The sequence below is a fragment of the Schistocerca piceifrons genome, chromosome 2, assembly GCF_021461385.2.
Source record: "Schistocerca piceifrons isolate TAMUIC-IGC-003096 chromosome 2, iqSchPice1.1, whole genome shotgun sequence".
In the NCBI taxonomy this organism is placed as follows: Eukaryota; Metazoa; Arthropoda; class Insecta; order Orthoptera; family Acrididae; genus Schistocerca; species Schistocerca piceifrons.
In genome coordinates, this window is record NC_060139.1 from 795,701,783 (window position 1) to 795,723,215 (window position 21,433).

General features: G+C 38.1%; 1 protein-coding gene across 1 annotated transcript in view; it reads left to right on the forward strand.

The window, feature by feature from the left end:
- The window catches only part of LOC124777437 (transmembrane protein KIAA1109 homolog), a 527,366-nt gene that overhangs the window by 164,557 nt on the left and 341,376 nt on the right, over positions 1-21,433 (forward strand). Inside the window, exons 26-28 of the mRNA XM_047252842.1 lie at positions 9,906-10,053; positions 10,829-11,025; positions 11,615-11,849. Coding sequence (XP_047108798.1) covers positions 9,906-10,053; positions 10,829-11,025; positions 11,615-11,849 — 580 coding nt within the window. The remainder of the gene's footprint in view (positions 1-9,905; positions 10,054-10,828; positions 11,026-11,614; positions 11,850-21,433) is intronic.

Genomic DNA, 21,433 nt, shown 5'->3' on the forward strand with positions numbered 1-21,433 from the left:
GTATAGAGTACTATCAAGCGTGTGGAGAAATAGTAAAATACCTGATGACTGGAGAACAGGAGACATTGTTCCTATCTTCAAGAAAGGCAATAAAAGACTTTGTAAAAACTACAGAGGAATAACCCTCATGAGTCATACAGTCAAGATTTTTGAAAGAATTTTACTAAATCAAATAAGTGAAAAGATAGAAAAGGAGCTGAGTGAAGAACAGCACGGGTTTAAGAAAGGAAGGAGCACGATCGACCTGATATTTTCTATCCGTCAACTGATGGAAAAAAGTTGGGAATATAACAAAAGGGTGATAATGGTTTTTATAGACATAGAAAAGGCATATGACTCAGTTGACAGGAAAAGACTCTGGGAAGAACTGAAGAAGATAGATATAGAAGATGGATACATTAATGTTATAAAGACAATGTACAGAGGCCACAATTGTTGAATTAGAACACCATTGGGGAACTCTGAATACTTCAAAATAAGACAAGGAGTTAAGCAAGAAAGTATTCTATCTCCTGTGCTTTTTAATGTTGTGATGGAGGGAATGAATAGGGCAGTTAAAGATATAGTGAAAGAAAAAGACAAAAAGATGATTTTTGCAGATGATATGGTAATAGGGGGGCAAAGAGGTAGATGTACAGTTACAGCTTGATGCGTGGAAGGAAATAATGAAAAGGTATGGATTAAAAATAAATAAAGATAAGAGTGAAGTAATGGTATTTGGAAGGGAGAAAGGAATCAACGGAAATATTGCCTTGTTGGAGAACCCCTCAAAGTGGCAGAAAGTTTCACTTATTTAGGGAGTGAAAGATCTAGGGATGGAAGAATAACTAACGAAATTAATAGGAGGTTACAGAAGGGAGGCAATTTCTACCAAACAATAAAACATCTGATTTGGAATAATGAAGTTTCAGAAAGAGCAAAACTCCTTATGTATAAGAATTATTACATCCCTATTGTCACCTATGGTGGAGAAACATGGACAATGACAGAAAGGGACTGGAACAGACTGCAAGCAGGGGAAATGAAATTTCTCAGAGCAGTTAAGGGAAAAACAAGAATGGACAGAGTAAGGAATGTAGAGATTAGAAAGGACCTCAAACAAAAAAGTATGAGAGAAGAAATTGAAAGAAAGAGATTAAGATGGTATGGGCATGTTAAGAGGATGCATGGGCAGAGACTCCCTAAAATTATGGAAGAACTAAAGATGGATGGGAAAAGACCTAGAGGGCACCCAAGAACACGGTGGAAAATGGGAGTGAGAATATCTGTTGAAAGTAGAGGTGTGACCTGCAGCAAGTGGAGGAAGAAAAGTGGTGGGAGGACCAAGCCAAATGGAGAGGACTTGTCAGCACCCAGACCCGGCAGTAGCTGGAGCGGGATTCGGATATAGACAAGGTATGAGATCATCGTAACGGCAGCAGCACTGGGATCAGAACTGACTGGGCTGCAGTTCGAAGTGAATCTGGATTGCTCTTTTTTAAGGTTTCACCATAAATGGTAAAATTAAGTGTGATCATTAGTTAATGTATTTGACACAAAGTCACAGAAATTCAGGAGTCTAGGCAATAATACAAAATAATGGCCAACGAAAGAATTAAGGAACAGGTTATGAGGGTCCCAGCTGTGGTTCTAGTGTTAATTGACATATTTTCTGTACTCAGAACAAATGATTGGGTTTCAGTAAAATTTTTGGAGATATGTCAATATTGGTGTATTCACCAATAGGTATACAGACTATTTTTTATGGGTGCTATGAATCACATCATTCTGAAGAAGGGCACTAGGTGCCTGAAACCGTTTAAGGAAATAAAATTTCTTTTTTTCACCTGGTTACTGATTATTTCAGTAAATACAAATACAGTTGCTGAAGATGGATAAAATACTAATATTAAAAGTCCCTGATCTTTTCTCATTATCCTCAGTAATTCACATTCTTGTATTATTGTAGACCTTCTGAATTAGCTGTATAAGATGTATTGGCATGTCCCTTCTTCTTCTTAATATCTCCCATAAATCAGGCTTTTTGCTGATGGTGTAGTTATTTATAATGAAGTACTATCCAAAAGAGATGCACAAATATTTAATCAGGTCTTGATAAGATTTCAGCATTGGTCAGAGATTGGCAACTTGATCTAACTGTTCAGAAATATAAAATTTTGCACTTCACAAAATGAAAAGAATGTAGTTTACTGTGACCATAACTAGTTAGTCACTGTTGGAATTGACCAGCTCATTCAAATACCTGAGTGTAACACTTTGTAGGGATGTGAAATGGAATGATCACATAGGCCCAGTCATGGGTAAAGCAGGTGGTAGACTTCGGTTTGTGGTAGAATATTGGGAAAGTGCAATCAGTCTACAAAAGAGATTGTTATCAAATCACTCGTCTGACCCATCTTAGAATATTACTCAAGTGTGTGGGACCCTTACCAAATAGGACTAACAGGGGATATTGAACACATACAGAGAAGAGCTGCACAAATGGTCACAATTTTGTTTAATCCATGGGAGAGTATCACAGAAATACTGAAGGAACTGAACTGGAAGTCTCAAGTTAGACAAACCATCCTGAGAAAGTCTAATAGCAAAGTTTCAAGAACTGGCTAGGAATATACTACAACCCCCTATGTATCACTCACATAGGGATCATGAGGATAAGATTAGAATAATTACTGCATGCACAGAGGCATTCAGACAATTGTTCTTCCCATGCTCCGTACGTGAGTGGAACAGTAAGAAACCCTAATAAAGGGTACAATGGGACATAGGGGATACAATGGGACGTAGGGGATATAAAAATGAAAAAGCTGGCATACTATGCTTACTTTCATTCCATAATGTCATATGGGATTATTTTTTGGGGTAATTCATCAAGCCAAGCTAAAGTTTTCCGGGCACAAAAACGTGCAGTAAGAATTATATGTGGTGTGAACTCAAGAACATCCTGCAGAAGCCTGTTTAGGGAACTAGGGATACTAACTACAGCTTCCCAGTATATTTATTCCTTAATGAAATTTGTCATTAAAAATATATCACTTTTTCAAACCAACAGCTCAATTCATGGAATCAATACTAGAAATAAGAATAATCTTCACAAGAATTTAAAGTCACTTAGTCTTGTACAAAAAGGTGTGCATTATTCAGGAACACACATTTTCAATAACTTGCCAGCAGCCATAAAAAGCTTAACAACCAATGAAATTCAGTTTAAGAGAAGCCTAAAGGATTTATTGGTGGCCAACTCCTTCTACTCCATTGATGAATTTCTTAGTAAAACCAACTGATTTGTATATAAGTACAACATAACTTCTGCACAATTTCAGTGCAGTAATGTGTTCACTGAAAATTTGTGTGTGTGTGTGTGTGTAAGTATAATCTAACTTCTGCACCATTTCAGTGCAGTAATGTGTTCATTGTAAATAAGTATTACAGTAGTTGTATTACATGTTTATTACCTTATAAATAAATAAAAAACGTTTTTTATTTTAAATTCAGTGCATTAGTATTTGTAAAATGACTCTTAGTGTTCATTAAAAATGACGATCATTCCACTTGGGACCTGTGGAATGGTACATTAGCTTATTTGTTTTAGTTGTAAATATTTGTCATGTATTGTTGTTTTTCTGACATGTTCCACATCCAGGAGGACCTCCTCACTACGGATCAATTGGAATGAAAGTAAAAAAAAAAAAAAAAAAAAAAAAAAAAAAAAATATTACCATCAGCCATAGACCTCATGGTGGTTTGCAAAGTATAAATGTAGATGTAGAATGTTGTGTATTTACTTTATCAAAGACCTTTATATGATCTGTAAAAAGATATGTGTTTCTTTACTGGATTCCATGTGTTTCCTTATAATTTATTGCAGTTTAAATATTTATGAATTTAGCCACCCAAATCACTGTAAATTGTAAGGGTGTTGTAAACAAATAAATATATAAAATACAGATACAGAGATACATAAAAATACACAATTACACATATAAATAGATACATACATTTCTTGCCTTACTGAGTTACCTACTTGGAAACCGTATTTCACTGTTCTATTGAACATATTGTAAAATATCTCTTAATTGCAGTAATCAATCATTAACACAACTGTCAACATAAAATACGGACACAGAGTTACATAAAAATACATAATTACACATACAAATAGCTACCTACATTTCTTGCCTTAGTGAGTTACCTTTTTGGAAACTGTATTTCACTGTTGTATTGAACATATTGCAAAATGCCTCTTAATAGCAGTAGTCAATCATTAACACGATTGTCAACAAAATTTAGACATCACTTTAGGTAATCCTTTATAGTATGAAAACACTTTTCTAATAAATAATTTTTAGCGTATTCCTGAAGGCACGTATTTCACTTTTGTCTTTGATCTCTTGTGCTACTTAGTTAAATTCCATTACATAGCTCACTATTTTGGGTTTTTGTTTTTGTTTTTTCTATCGAGATGTAAGTGATGGCTGGATCTGTTTCCATGTCCTTGTAGAGACCTTTTTGCTGGATACTGATCAGTGTCCTTTTTTAAAAAATCACTTTTTGCAAAATGTACTCACATGGAACAGTCAAGATTTCCATGGTTGTTGTGGTTTCAGTCCTGAGACTGGTTTGATGCAGCTCTCCATGCTACTCTATCCTGTGCAAGCTTCTTCATCTTCCAGTACTTACTGCAACCTACATCCTTCTGAATCTGCTTAGTGTATTCATCTCTTGGTCTCCCTCTACGATTTTTGCCCTCCACGCTGCCCTCCAATGCTATATTTGTGATCCCTTGATGCCTCGGAACATGCCCTACCAACCGGTCCCTTCTTCTTGTCAAGTTGTCCCACGAACTCCTCTTCTCCCCTATTCTATTCAATACCTCCTCATTAGTTACATGATATACCCATCTAATCTTCAGCATTCTTCTGTAGCACCACATTTCGAAAGCTTCTATTCTCTTCTGGTCCAAACTATTTATCGTCCATGTTTCACTTCCATACATCGCTACACTCCATACAAATACTTTCAGAAACAACTTCCTGACACTTAAATCTATACTCGATGTTAAAAAATTCCTTTTCTTCAGAAACGCTTTTCTTGCCATTGCTAGTCTACATTTTATATTCTCTCTACTTTGACCTTCATCAGTTATTTTGTTCCCCAAATAGCAAAACTCCTTTACTACTTTAAGTGTCTCATTTCCTAATCTAATTCTCTCAGCATCACCCGACTTCATTCGACTACATTCCATGATCATCGTTTTGCTTTTGTTGATGTGAAGTTCGTGGTTAGGTTTCTACTGTTCGTAGATGTTCAACTGTAAACTATTGTAGCAGTATGTGGTTGTTTTTTTGGCCTGCTAACTATTAATGAGGTTTATGGGAAGTTAAACAATAGTGCACTGGCCAAATTAAATCTGTATATGGTGGGGGGGTTGTGCAAAGTGAAAGTAAAAGACTGTGAAACGCAACTGTGCATCTGTCGGCTACATCATTTACAGTAGACAGAAGTTGTACTTCCACAACCCATTTTTCAGCCAGTTTAGCAGCCAGTATGTTGACACTGAGGACTACAAATGAAGAAATAAAGCAGGCGAACCATTACATATTGTGCATGAATTCTCTTCTGCCCCATGTGTCATGTAATGAATGTGATTCATTCAGTGTCACCACATGTGGAAATCTCTTTTTGTATGAGAAAATGTTCTTGAAGAGACTTTTGCTGTTTCTTCTTTCATGCAGACAGCAGATTGTGAATCTCTGCAGCATTGGTACTTGAAATTCTTCTTGAAAAGTTTATTTTCAACAAAACCCACAATGTAAGATGCTTCTTGCCCTGAAGCATTTTAGCATTCTTTTTCATGACAAAGGCAGTCTTTCGCAAATGGCTGTAACCCTTTAAAAACAGTTACTCCTTGAAGTGTGCATTGGTAATATAATAATGTTCTGTTGCTTGGCTTGTCTCCTAGCCATAGGGCTTAGTGGTCATAACTCATGCATTTTTAATAATGAAAAATTTAAATGAATTCCTGATCCACAAAATCAGAATGTAAAATGTTTGTCAAGTTGGATTCTAGGTGCTGCATGTAAATAATGTACCCCAACAACAAATTAGAAGTTAAAAACCATTCGCAGTTCATTCAATTCTTGCACAACTTAAAGAGCAGAGTGGTGAAAACCTACTTGCTGTAGCTATTCAGATCTAAAATGACTGAAGTTCCCTAATAGTGATTAAAAAACTCACAATAAATTTTAAATAAACCTACTTACCTCAAAAGTGCAAGTGCAAGTGTTCATAGTCCAATAAAGTGCTATGTTCAGAACAACACTATTCATGAGAAACACAAGTCTATCTGACACTCAGTGAATATAAAAAATAGTTAGAAAATGTAATGTTATTGGACAGATAAGAAAGCTAATCACCAAGTGGCATCAGGAGAAAACATACATGAAGGTATTGAAATTTGCAAGCTTTCAGAGCCAGGGGCTCCTCCTGGCAGAAGGGTTGAAGGGTCTTCACCCATCTTCCTTCTCCTTCAGTCTTTCTGCCAGAAGAAGGAGCCTGTGGCTCCAAATGCATACAGACGTTAATACTGTATGTGTTTTCTCCTGCCACTGTCTGGTGAGTAGATTTTTTTCTGTCCAGTTACACAACACTCAGTGAAATAATTTCAGCACCTGTGAAAATATGTAGAGCCCGCAGTGAATAGTCTTCAAGATCAAAATTAGCACTGCTTGTGAAAAAGTTCAACTGTATGATCTACGGAGTTATTCTTAGTGTCAACTGCTGCAAAATATTCGGAGATCACACTGAACCACCGCAAAATTTACTGTAAATTCTTGTGGCTGCTGTTGCAAAATCTTTTAAGTCCATAAAATCGTACAGTCAAAACTGCCTGACAGAGAGGCACAGATCCTGCCTCTACTGTGTGCTGGTCCGACTTCCCAAAACAAAAATGGTGGCCCTCTTTTATAAGTGTGGTCTCCCTAATTTCAGACCTACTGTGAATTTTTACCTCCATAAATTTTGACAGCATAGTAGATGGAGAGTAGTGACCGGATGCTTTATTTATGTTAAAATGAACAGTCGACGAGCTGTCAGCATCAGCCATAGGGGCCAAAAATTCTGAAGATGGCTTGTACATAAGCTGAAACCAGTTAATAAACAAATATTATTGTGATCGTGACTGTTCATTTTAACTTAAATTTTTATGTCGTTCAGCAGTAAGTAATTTCACCAGTCTAAACTACAACTTTTGATACATGCATGCTACGTTAAAACTAGAGATGTCAGTAGAAGTGTGCTGAAGTGCTGATTACAGTGATATACAGCTATAAATTTTTGGTTAAGTTGTTTGCTTACAGTCTTAATTAGTGTGATTGCACATTCCAGATGGAGAACAATATTCAGTTTTTGTTAAGTGTGCTGCAAATATTCACAATATACAATAAATGTCACCTCAGTTTTGCAGGAAACGATCTGCTCTTTCCATTGCTGCTATCCAAGTTCAACGCACCTTTAATGGAATTTGAATTAGCGACAAAACTATGAAACCTCATTATTCAATTAAGATTAGTAATTAAACAAAGAAAACTTAAAATTTAACATTGTTTATGATACTTGCTTATGTTACCCATCACATGCTGCAATGCTATTCATGTAGCTGTCTTGTGTAATAAATTATCTGCCTTTAATTAAACATCTGATCAACTACCTGCCCTTGGTTAGTAAAGTACATAAACAAACTTGTAAGTAGCTCACTCACTGCATCTTGATGAGCACTTTCATATTGTTGGTTGATCTCTTCTGTGATTAAATTATTAAAATTGTTATTAAAGATAATGTATAAAGTCCATTACAGTTACAGATTTCTTGGCACAGTAACAAATAAAGACATCATTTGCACTGTCAGTCTATATATCAGCAGAAATATCTCGCTCTGCTCTCAAAGTTGGCGCATTGTACTCTACTGTAAGTTTTATGGTTTGCCCAAGCTATAGTGGCAGTCATGACATCACATATGGATGTCACCACAACTGTGACGGTCCCACACATTGGCCCTAGCTGTCTTACATAGGCACCATGTCCAACTGGCTCCTCCTTTGGAGCATCAGAGTAGTGCACAGCCAGCGGCCATGGAGCAGTGCGCAAACTGCCACGCTGAACATAAACTACCTACCTCTGATATCTTTACTGTCTGTTTTATCAAATTTCAGATTCCTCTGTTTAAATGGGCATCCCTATTTGCCACTAGATAACTTCAGAGTGCCCTCAACATCACGAAGCAACAGTGAAAATATACATTGATCATGTGGAAGTAGTTAGAATTGTGCTTTACTTTTATCGTCCGTTTCTGAATATTTTTTCCTTTTTCTCTTCAGCAAACTCAATATTTATCACTATCCTTTTGTGTTGCATACTCTGCTTCATATTCTTGTCATCATCATATTCATCATCACATTCCATGCTGTCATTAATTTTCAGTGCATATTTTTGTATGGTGGATAAGTAACAACAAATTGCAGCAGTAACTTCATTTATCATTCCACACACTAACACACTATACACAATGTAGTACATATTGCTCTCATCGTTTTTTTTTTTTTAAACGGCTCAATAAATGACTTCTGAGCTTTGTGTTCACAGTTTGTTGTTGAAAAGTAAACTAAGAAAATTCTCTCAAGCATTTCCAACTTTTTCTGTCATCTGAAAATGTTTTAAAAACTAACTTTCATCACGATTGGCTTTAAGTATTGCAGAGGCTATACCCGTATTTTGCTCAATTTGGCTTAATGTTGTCATTTATCAATATTCTATCAACTTGTTTAAGCCAACAACACAGTTCACTTTTGGCAGGGTTCCAAAAGAGTCCAGTTGATGAATCTGTTATAACATCTACAATGTTCCGGAAAAACAGTGGTCAAGGAAGTTAAATGTAAACATTGCTGTAGGGTCAGAAGCTGAATCAGCAGTTGTTCATATTGATTGAGGTAGAGCCCCAAAATTGTCCTGGAAGGAGAAATATCTATCACAACATGTATTCCACACATCCCCATATTATGCTTCCGACTTTTCATGGATATTATATCCATCCATACTTGTATGAACTATACTTCCAGTTACATATCCAAAAGGTCGCACTCGTATAGATGACACAGGTGTTGGCACAACGACATGTGGAAATCCTGTCATGAGCATTTTTTTTTTTTTTTTTTACACTCCTAGAGATGCAATAAAACCATTTGTATCTGTTCTGCAGTTATTGTTCAGCATTCTGTGTGGAAATTGTCCATCATCGTGCATTTACGCTAACAAACCATGACAGAGTAGAATGAGATTTTCACTCTGCAGCGAACTCGAGTCTCGGTCCAGCACACAGTTTTAATCTGCCAGGAAGTTTCATGACAGAGTAATCTCAAAACAGTTACAGGAAATGATATCTAACAGAACACTAATGTTCTTGAGAAATTGTAATATATAAAACAGCAGCTTTTGCTTCTACATGCAGAAGTTACTTGAACTTTACAGGTTGGATCTCTCTCTCCAGCACTTCCAGCGACACTGCAAGGTCCTAGACCAGAATAACAACCAATGTCTTGCCTTCCCTCTCATAGAGTTGTCACCTTTTCACCATCCCCCCTCTTTTCCCGCCACCCTCCTTTCCCCTTTTCCCCATTTTCTCATTTTTCTTTTCATTTTGTTGTTGTTCCCTTTCTCCTATCTGACATTGACTCCAAACCTCCATAATTCTCCCAGACTTTGCTTTATTGTAATATCCTTGAGACTATCTCTTTAATTGCACAGCACTTCTTGTATAATTTTTGCTGGCTTCCTTTTATTGCCTGATTTTTAAATTTTACTGATGTAAACTGAACACACTTCCAAATGTATTCTCATTGCTCCTGTTGTAGGATTAATGAGCCAGGACACGATCCAGGATTTGGACAGAGCATATTGCATGAAGGTCAGTTGGTGTTCCATACACCACCATATGGATCCCAAGATGTTTCATTGCAGGAGCCAGCAAATGGATGGGAAATTAAACCAGGACCATTGAAGGTGTGTGTAATATGCTGGAAGTCTTTACTGAAATATTAGCTGTGATATGTTGCATTTTATTTTCTGCACATTTAACATCTCTCTGTGGATGCAGATGCAAAGTTTTTAAAGTAAAGCTCAAGTTGTCAGATTGATATACATTGCATATTTGTCAGGTAACAGAAGAAACAATAATGGTTTCAGTGAAGATGTTTACTATAAACAGAAAAAAATTCGTACCTAGGAGGATGATGTGAAATTGAGAAGGCAACCAGAAAATATTATGATAATCGAACTAAGTTAATACTGGATAAGGAGGGTGGAATGCTTGAGAAGGGAAGATGTGACTGTGAATGTTGGTGTAGAAGGGGCTTCTCATCATTGTTATTCAGTTTATTTTGTGTCCAACTTTCCTAATTACATTTTAAATTACCATACCATCCAATTTTGATGATAACTGTGAACTCCTCCTCTAGAAATGAGTTATAGTATAGTTGGTCTCTGTAATTTAACTTTGTTGCTGCTCTCATCCAATGAGAAATATCATTTTTGATGAGTAATGTTTCACAGTGTTGCTCTTATCCATCTCATACTTGTCTTCATTCATAGCTTCTCTGATAATTTCAATATCTAGGTCATTGTGTTAGAGTGAGTCTTCTTTTTTAGTCTCCATTTGTGTTACATGATATCCTGCTAGCATACTTTTGTGGGAAGCATGTATGTCAGCTCTGTATCTTTTTTTCCCAAATATCAATTTTTGGTGCTAAATGTTTTTTTTTAATGTTTTATTACAAAGGTTGTGTCAGCAGTGGAGCGCAGCAGTGAAAGTCCTAATCTGGTTGCTGAACGATTTTGTTCTGAAGCAAAGGACAGTTCTGTGGGTGCTAACAGTAGTTCGAGGCTGAGCACTGCATCACCCAGCCCCGTTAGTACATACAGTGACAAACGTGGACTCGGTCGTCGCTTCTCATACACTTCAAGTGGGCCTAATAGGTAGAAATGTGTTAACAGTTTTCATATTTGTAAAATGTGTGTACCTTCTAGAGGATTGTGTGAAATAGAAGTTACAAGAGAGGAACTCAAAATAACGGATTATACATGCTTATTTAGCGCATTATTACTACTGTGCATCTGAATATTTGCTGTTAGTCCAGCACTTCTTCTGGCTTTTTGTGTTTCTCACAATTATGAATTTGGGTAAACGTTTTCATTCATCCAGCATGTGCACGTCTTTTAATTTTTCTCTTACATGTCTATTCCTGTAGTATGAGGAATAAATTTGTTTTAAAAGTTCTGAAGTTCAGTTGTTTGTCTGTGTGCCCAGTTTTTGTTTGTGTGTCTTTCCTTCAAAATCTTTCATCAGTTACTAAATAGGTATTTACTTTCAAACTAAAGTGATACTAATAATCACTTTTGACTTTATTAAAGATACATTTAAAATGCTTGTCAGTTGTTCTGCTGATTATTTTGTATTTATGTTTCCAGAGATAACTATACATAATGGAAACTAGTGTCAGTGTATAAAAATAATTATTTATTGTGTTCTTGTGTACAACGTTCTGAATTTTGATCAACTGTGCAGGGCTAGTGCTAGCTGTCATCAGGCAGTCCCATACTCCCGACTTGTGGACAACAGCCCTACGCTGCTGTTGCCTCCTAAATTGGACAGTGACTCAAAGCTACACCATCCAGAAAGTAGCAAGTCAATCCTAAGTGTCCCTGAGGCAGAGGCACCTCCAAAGAGTAGTGTTTCTGATTCCCGGTTGGCTGTTGATTATTTCACAACAGATGAAGAAACCCAACAGTCCACTTCAGAGGTAAAGCTACTGCACCTGTATCAAATGCTGTTTTCAATTCACCATATTTTTTGTATATGTTTCACTGTGCTTGAAATTTACCATAGTGTATTAAAAGGAGTAAAATTGGCATTATTTAATTTATCTTTATAGAAACGAATGCTTTTATAGGAAATATGAGCGCACCCCCCGCCTCGACAGTTCTTTCATTAATTACTGTGTTATGAAGTAGCTAGCACAGCTTTGTTTGAATAGAATATGCTTTCTATCACTATTCCATTCTTCTCCCTACCTCTCACAATTAAATGAAGTTAGGCAATAGGCAATACATCTTGTTGAAACTTTATATCCCACAACATGATGAGACCTGAAGAGGTGACTGCTTGGTAGAGATGAATGGTGGTAATGGGCCATAATTTGACATTCAGTATTTATCTGGTTATAAGAAGAGGTATTTTTCCAAACTCATCATTTAGAAAATACATAATTTTATGAAGTCCTCCACCTTTGGTGGAGAAGGTTGACTCTGGTGCGGCATTAGTGGCAGAAGAACAAATCTATAGTGTATGTACTCCAGAGGAGCAGCTACAGAAGGTGTCTGACCCCATGTTAGAGGCAGCCTAATTTAAACTTGGCAGAAGGTATAAAATGCATTATGGTAGGCCTGTATAAAAGTAGGCCTGTATAAAATGCATTATGGTTGGCCCTGGTGGGAGTCTGGTTGGTCATTCATTGTTGCAACTCTTGGGTAAGCGGCACAAGTCAGATTATCTGAAATGCTAGGGTGTCCCCTGCAGGTGACCTGTGTGGGTCTCACCCACCCAGTGGGAGAAGAGAGCGAGGGATACCAAACCAAGGATCAGTTTGGCTAAAGAAGCAAGTCCAAAATAAATAATTACATATTGCTTCTTGGAATGCTAGGGCTTTGACAAGCTGTAGTTGGAAACTGGCAGAAACCTAAAATCTCATCATGTCAATTTTAGCCTGCCTGCAAAAGATACACTGGAAAGGATGGAAATCCAGAAGCTCTGGGGACATGTGTAAGTTGATCTCTCATGGAAGAAATAATAGCGAAGTTGTTGCTATTGTAGTGAATGAAAAATTCCACAACCACGTACCAATTGTACATCGATATTCTATTCATCTCATGTCAGTGCTCATTGACACCCCAGATCATTGAATTCATATTTTTTCCAAGTGTATTCCACAGACAGGATGCAATGAAACAGCTAAGACACATTCTGGAATGGGTTTGAAAATGCTGTTGTGACATGTAGTGAAAAAGGTGTATTTATGCTGTGTGGGATTCTTAATGGGCATATTGCAGTACCAGTGAGGAGTATTTGTGCAATGGAAATTTTGGCTTTAGTGTGAGGAATGAAGACAGGCACTGAACCCTAGAATTCGTGGAAACAATGACCTAGGTAGTACCAATACCTTCTTCAAGAAACGTACATCACACCTGATCACTTACACTGGTGGCGGGCACAATACCCAGAATGACTATATATTGCTCCGCAGATGTGATTTTGCAATTGTCACAGGCACTAAGATCGTGCCATGTGAATGCCTAGCACCTTAATGTAAACTGCTAGGTACTAACCTCCATGTGAAAGGCCATGCCAAAACCAAGTGATGGAAGCTACAAGGACTTAAAATGGCCATCAATGAAAAGACTGTCTTCCCTCCCATTGATTCTGCTCGTATTGACCACACTTGGTCACTGCTTGACAATTTCTCATCTGGTGTGGCCTGGTATAACACAGCCAGGTTTGCACAGAATTGATAAACAGATGTGGTTGTGGACAAAGTAAAAGAAAAAAACATGCAAAAAAAAATCAGCTTTCAATTATAGCTTCCTATAATGATGAAAACCTTCAGCATTACAATGCCACCAAACAGGCTGCAAAACAAGCAGTTGCAGAGGACAAAGAAAATTACCTACAGCATTTATATAACCAACTAACAACTAAAGAAAGGGAAAAAATCTTAGTCTCACTGGCTTGAGCACAGTGTATGGTAGGTCAGAATATATAACATTACACATGTGTAAAAGATAAGAGTGGTCTGTGGCTCATGAAACCAACACGATTCTGGGACAGTGGTGACAGTATTTAACTGAAATATCCTTATTAAATTACCTCATCCACCAATGCCAAAAGGCAGTGTCATGATTGGGTCAGCTCTCTGTATCACAGCAGATAATGCCAAAGCTGCCATTCATAACATGAGAAACGAAAAGGATCCGGGACCAGATGACTTCCTGCAGACCTATGAAAAATTGAGAAACTTAACGACAAAGCGATCACCTGACTCACAGAATTCTTCAACTCTGTCATTTATTCTGGCCATATACCCACCAATTGGTCATCTGGTATAATAGTACCTATTTTTAAGTGCAATGGTGACTCTGCTGAATACACAACTACCATCCAATCTGGCTCTTCTTCCTCACTAATGATGGATGCAATTTTTACTGTGTACCAGCTGATGGAGAAAAATCGGCCAGTGGGAGAATTCTGGGTGGCTAAATTGTAAAATCAGTCTTGAAGCATATTTAACTTTAACATTTAGTTGTTGTTGTGGTCTTCAGTCCTGAGACTGGTTTGATGCAGCTCTCCATGCTACTCTGTCCTGTGCAAGCTTCTTCATTTCCCAGTACCTACTGCAACCTACATCCTTCTGAATCTGCTTAGTGTATTCGTCTCTTGGTATCCCTCTATGATTTTCACCCTCCACGCTGCCCTCCAATACTAAATTGGTGATCCCTTGATGCCTCAGAACATGTCCTACCAACCGATCCCTTCTTCTAGTCAAATTATGCCACAAGCTCCTCTTCTCCCCAATTCTATTCATTACCTACTCATTAGTTATGTGATCTACCCATCTAATCTTCAGCATTCTTCTGGAGCACCACATTTCAGAAATCTTCTATTCTCTTTTTGTCTAAGCTATTTATCATCCACGTTTCACTTCCATACATGGCTACACTCGATACAAATACTTTCAGAAACGACTTCCTGACATTTAAATCTATACTCAATGTTAAGAAATTTTTCTTCTTCAGAAACGCTTTCCATGCCATTGTCAGTCTGCATTTTATATCCTCTCTACTTCGACCATTGTCACTTATTTTGCTCCCCAAATAGCAAAACTACTTTACTACTTTAAGTGTCTCATTTTCTAATCTAATTCCCTCAGCATCACCTGACTTAATTCGACTACATTCCATTATCCTCGTTTTGCTTTTGTTGATGTTCATCTTATATCCTCCTTTCAACACACTATCCACTCCGTTCAACTGCTCTTCTAAGTCCTTTGCTGTCTCTGACATAATTACAATGTCATCGGCTAACCTCAAAGTTTTTATTTCTTGTCCATGGATTTTGATACCTACTCTGAATTTTTCTTTTGTTTCCTTCACTGCTTGCTCAATATACAGATTGAATAACATCAGGGAGAGGCTACAACCCTGTCTCACTCCCTTCTGAACCACTGCTTCCCTTTCATGCCCCTCGACTCTTGTAACTGCCATCTGGTTTCTGTACAAATTGTAAATAGCCTTTCGCTCCCTGTATATTACCCCTGCCACCTTTAGAATTTGAAAGGGAGTATTCCAGTCAACATTGTCATAAGCTTTCTCTAAGTCTACAAATGCTAGAAACGTAGGTTTGCCTTTTCTTAACCTTTCTTCTAAGATAAGTCGTAAGGTCAGTATTGCCTCACCTGTTCCCATATTTTTACGGAATCCAAACTGATCTTCCCCGAGGTCAGCTTCTATCAGTTTTTCCATTCGTCTGTAAAGAATTCGCGTTAGTATTTTGCAGCTGTGACTTATTAAACTGATAGTTCAGTAATTTTCACATCTGTCAGCACCTGTTTTCTTTGGGGTTTGGATTATTATATTCTTCTTGAAGTCTGAGGGTATTTCGCCTGTCTCATACATCTTGCTCACCAGATGGCAGAGTTTTGTCAGAACTGGCTCTCCCAAGGCCATCAGTAGTTCTAATGGAACGTTGTCTACTCCCGGGGCCTTGTTTCGACTCAGGTCTTTCAGTGCTCTGTCAAACTCGTCATGCAGTATCGTATCTCCCATTTCATCTTCATCTACATCCTCTTCCATTTCCATAATATTGTCCTCAAGTACATCGCCCTTGTATAGACCCTCTATATACTCCTTCCAACTTTCTGCTTTCACTTCTTTGCTTAGAATTGGGTTTCCATCTGAGCTCTTGATATTCATACAAGTGGTTCTCTTTTCTCCAAAGGTCTCTTTAATTTTCCTGTAGGCAGTATCATTCTTAACCCTAGTGAGATAAGCCTCTACATCCTTAAATTTGTCCTCTAGTCATCCCTGCTTAGCCATTTCGCACTTCCTGTCGATCTCATTTTTGAGACGTTTGTATTCCTTTTTGCCTGCTTCATTTACTGCATCAATTTTTAATTATACTTTCTTGTACTTGAGTAACTTGCAGCTGATTTAAACAGCTATGAACATTTATTATGTCAACGTGTCTAGTTCATTGTCAGTGTGGATACCCGAACTACTCTGAAACAAAATAACAGCTTCTCAATTGATCTATACAGTGCAGAATATACATTCTTCCTTGGCAGTTCTTGACATCACCTACTCTGAGGTGCTCCTTCAGTGGTCCATGCGGTGTTGGAAGCTCCATGACATACTTTATGTGAAGGTGCCTGCAGGCAAAGTCCAACCACTGCACACTGCCCAAAGAATACCTCAAACGGACAACAGTACAACACAGACAGATATTGATGCTAACATGTAATATCATATGCAAATATGCCGATGTCTGTGTTATTTGGAACATACCCAACAGAACATTAATAAACTACCTGATTACTTGTTTATATATGGCTATGAAAGTACAGATTGAATTGAATTGAATTGAATTTTATTTGATCCTGTAAGATTACATCATGTACAGTAAATGTACGTGTAATATAGGACATGTCAAAGTATTAAAATTCTTTATAACTTATGGGAAAGATCCTGACTATAACTATGCAAAAATTATGTACCCTTGCATTACTTCAGTCACCAGCTCAGTCCATCATCTCACTGTTGAAGGCCAGAGACAGTGTGGAATACCTAAATTATTGTTCCTGGTCACTATAAATGGAAATCTCAGATCAAGAAACCTAAATTCTCAGGAAGTTTTAAATCATAATAAATGGCATGCATTGATTCAAAAAATGGACCCTGTTTCTTCAGGAAGGTGCTACGAAAATGAAGAAGATTATAGATGAGGAAGAAACCATGAGATGTAATGTAGCAAAACAAATACTTCTCTGGAAGAAAGTAAAACAAATAAAAATTAAATTAAAAACACCTTGATAATGTTACTTTATTTTTACTAAGAGTGAAGTTTCCTGACAGTGGAGCCATCTTGTTATCTGATGGTATATTTTGCAGAAAATAACCAGATGTACCACAATGATTTGTGTTGGAACACAGGAAGCCAGCCATAGACTAACAAACTTCGTTGCATCAAAGTAAAACCAGCCGCTTTTGTAATTCTTGTCTGCCCCACTTCTGTTACATTTTTTTGAGCTCTTTAAGATACCTTAAAACATTACAGCTTGCTATCAATATTTTATTTCTGAACTCATTGTAGAAATCAAAGCTAATATTCATACAACAAGACATTAACATTACCAATAGCAGGTATTTATTTTCGTATAAATTGATGATGATAAAAAAGTTAAGTGCGTGTCATCTGTTCAAATTCTGTCAGCATTAAACTTCCTTATCAGACTTCTTAAATTTTGATGGGTCCTCTGAACCTCTTCTCCTGAACATAAAAAATGGCTTTCCGTTTCCATCAAAAGACTGTATTTCTTCTTTGTCTCATGATATTCAGTACAATTTATATTCCACAAGCTTTTGTTAGCTTCATAAATTCCTATCAGTTCCACAGTTTCTTTGGCCACTTTTATTTCGACATCTTTTAAGGTGCTGCTTTCAGAGGGTGACTCTCACACACTCTGCCGTTTTTTTTCAAGCTGCTCTCGGAGAGGACAGGACCTGGTTCAGCGACCCTTATACATTTGAAAGTTTTTCACTAGGAGGCCTTTTGAGAGCGGTTTGCCAATATTTACTCTCAAGCGGACACACAACTTAACACTTAATAATCTTATTTGAGAATTAAAACTTAAATTTGTGAGTGTTTTATGCATGTCATTCAAATTACTAAAGTAACAAATGACTATCATCATCTAATCAAGCAATGGAAAATCCAGGATGGACTGTAACAATATAATGAAAAGGATAGTTGCTACTCACCACACAAATGCAACTCTCTCTCTCTCTCTCTCTCTCTCTCTCTCTCTCTCTCTCTCTCTCTCTCTCTCACACACACACACACACACACACACACACACACACACACACATGACCACAGTCTCTCGCAGCTGGAGCCAGACTGCGAGCAGCAGTGCCTTATGGGAGAGGCAACCGGGTGGGGGTGAGGAGGAGGCTGGGGGGGGGGGGGGGGGGGGAAGGATAGCAGGGTAGGAGTGGGGGATGGTAAAGACCTGCTGGGAGCATGAAGGGACGAGATGGAGAGTAGGGCAGCTAGGTGCCTTTGGGAGGTTAGATGGAGGACGGAGGAGACAGGGTGGGTGGGGGTGGTGGAAAAGGAGAGAAGTAGAAAGACTGTGGGTGAGTTGGTGGAATAGTGTGTTGCTGGAATGGGAACAGGGAAGGCTCTAGGTGGGTAAGGACAATAACTAACAAAGTTTGAGGCCAGGAGGGTTGCGAGAATATAAGACATGTTACAGGGATAGTTCCCATCAACGCAGTTCAGAAAAGCTGATGTTAATGGGAAGGATCCAGATGGCACAGGCTGTGAAGCAGTCATTGAGATGAAGGACGCCATGTTGGGCGGCGTGCTCAGCAACAGGGTGGTGCAGTTGTTTCTTGGCCACAGTTTTTTGGTGGCAATTCATGCGGAAAGACAGCTTGTTGGTTTCATGCCTACATAGAATGCAGCACAGTGGTTGCAGCGTAAGTGTAGACCGTATGACTGGTTTCACAGGTAGCCTTGCCTTTGATTAGATGGGTGATGTTTATGATTGGACTGGAGTAGGTGGTGGTGAAAGGGTTTATGGGACAGATCTCGCATTCAGGTCTATTACAGGGATATGAGCCATGAGGCAAGGAGTTGGGAGCAGAGGTTGTGTAGGGATGGCTCCAGCTGCTGGACTGTGTGTGTGTGTGTGTGTGTGTGTGTGTGTGTGTGTGTGTGTGTGTGTGTGTGTGTGTGCTGCCTATTTTTGACAAAGGCCTCGTTGCCCAAAATCTAGCTTTCCGACAATCTTTTTGTTGTGCGTACCTGAAACTCAGCATCTCCACTATATGGTGATTAGCAACTATCCTTTTCGTTGTATTGTTGTCAACTAATATTATATTATGAACAAATTTTTTTAACTCTAATGATAATGTAAATGCAAGTGTTTGTAAGCAGAAAAGTACAGTTCTTCTAATGTAGTGTGGATACTTTAATGTGGGATCCAGCTGTGAGTGTAAACAAACAACATCTTTGACGATTGTTGGACGAGGTGTGGCACAGAGAGAGAAGTCACACCTCCCTCTCACAGAGCTGTCAGCCTGCAACCATAATTTATCATTCTGGGAAAGCAGAACTGACACATGCTGATAGCAATTGCCAATCATTTGTTTAGGTTGTGGGAATTGTATTTGAACCCCACAATGAACCTAATGTAGCCTCATGTCTCTTTTCAAAATAATAAAAGAAAACAGTAGGTAACACTCAACGCAAAGCAAAGTGGAGTATACAGAGCATTCAGCAATGACTACCACTATTGCTTGCTAAAGTGGCAGTGTTGAAAACAAGGTAGTACAGGCCTGACCTCTGCCAGTTTCATAGCTAACCATACAGTATTTACTCGAATCTAAGCCGCACTCGAATCTAAGCCGCACCTGAAAAATGAGACTCGAAATCAAGGAAAAAAAAATTTCCCGAATCTAAGCCGCACGTGAAATTTGAGACTCAAAATTCAAGGGGAGAGAAAAGTTTTAGGCCGCACCTCCAAATCGAAACAAAGTTGGTCCATTGTAATATGAGACATGATTTAGGTCGAATGAATGACGATACAGCTACAGTAGTTTGGTTCGAGTCGTAAGCTTAGCAGTTAAGCTTTACCAGGTAGCCATTGCTATGCGTCAGGCACTCCATCCGTATTTATACGGGTACCCTTCCTTTTTCACATGCTTCGTCTGGTTTGAATCGATTGCTTATTTTGCTTTGATCTGATAATAAGTGCCGCTTTCTTTGTTATAGGTGTTTATGTCACTCTAAGCTGAAAATGCATTACTGTACTGTGTCATGCATTGTTTGTTGCATTCTGATAGTGAGTGTTTATGGCCTGTCGCCGCTTGCGGCATGGCTTTCTTTTGTGCGCGCTACCACTGCTTACAATTAAAAGAAAAAGAGAGAGAGAGAGAGAGAGAGAGAGAGAGAGGAATCGTCTCATTAGCGAAACAATGGCAAGAGACTGCTATTTGTTGTTACTTACACTGCTGCTTTCTTGGATAATGATCAACAAGAACCAAATAATAGACTGTGTATGATAGAACATGTTCTGAATGAGAGTTAGGCGAAAATTTTTCTCCATTTGAAAATCTTTGCGGCCACTTCTTTAGTACATCAAATTCTGCACAGAAATTAGAGTCATCTTAGATTTAAAAATCTAGTCAGTTGCCGTGCTTAATTTCTGACTGTATCACTATTAAGCATAAGAATAATACGAATATAAACATGACACGATACGTATACTCTTCCACGTTCGCTGTTGTCTCACTCTAGTTTCGTAGTTTATTAGGCAGACAGGATTTAAACGAGATAGCAGCAAACACGAAAGAATACATGGCAAAATGTTTATATTCATATTATTCTTATGGTGATGAGAATAATGCATGTGATTCACATTTCATCAGGTTCCTATTAGCAACCATCTCTTCTCACAGGTAGGAAAAAATTCAGAACGTAGAGTTGACCATATTGACAAACATCCCAAACAGTCTTGCCAGTCAGATTTTCGTAGTACATTGGAATTCTGCTACATTCGAAGATGAGCAATATGGAATTTGTATTTACTTCGTTGGATAATGTATAAAAATGCAGTGGTCAAAACTCGGAGGCGGAGAAAAAAAGCTCGTCTCCCACCTTTTTTTTTTTTTACTGACGCAGAGGTTTTGGCGCCATTATTTATCTTTGTGCCTACAAAGCATGCCTGTGTAGCACTACCGCTACATGTATTCGACGGCAGAAGCTAGTTGTGGCGGCACCTATCGACATTTTTCACAACTTCCGCTTGCTTTGCACTCGATTCTAAGCCTTAGTCGGTTTTTTGGATTACAAAAACTGGAAAAAAAAGCGCGGCTTAGATTCGAGTAAATACGGTAATTCAAAACATCCCCCTCCTTAAACTACCATATTAAAGTGTCCACACGGTTAAGTTCTACAATTTGTCATATACGTAATCCAAAGTCTCTTAGATATATATTTTTCCTTGGTCATTAATTTAGAGTTAGTATAAAAGATTGCGTTCATTCTAGT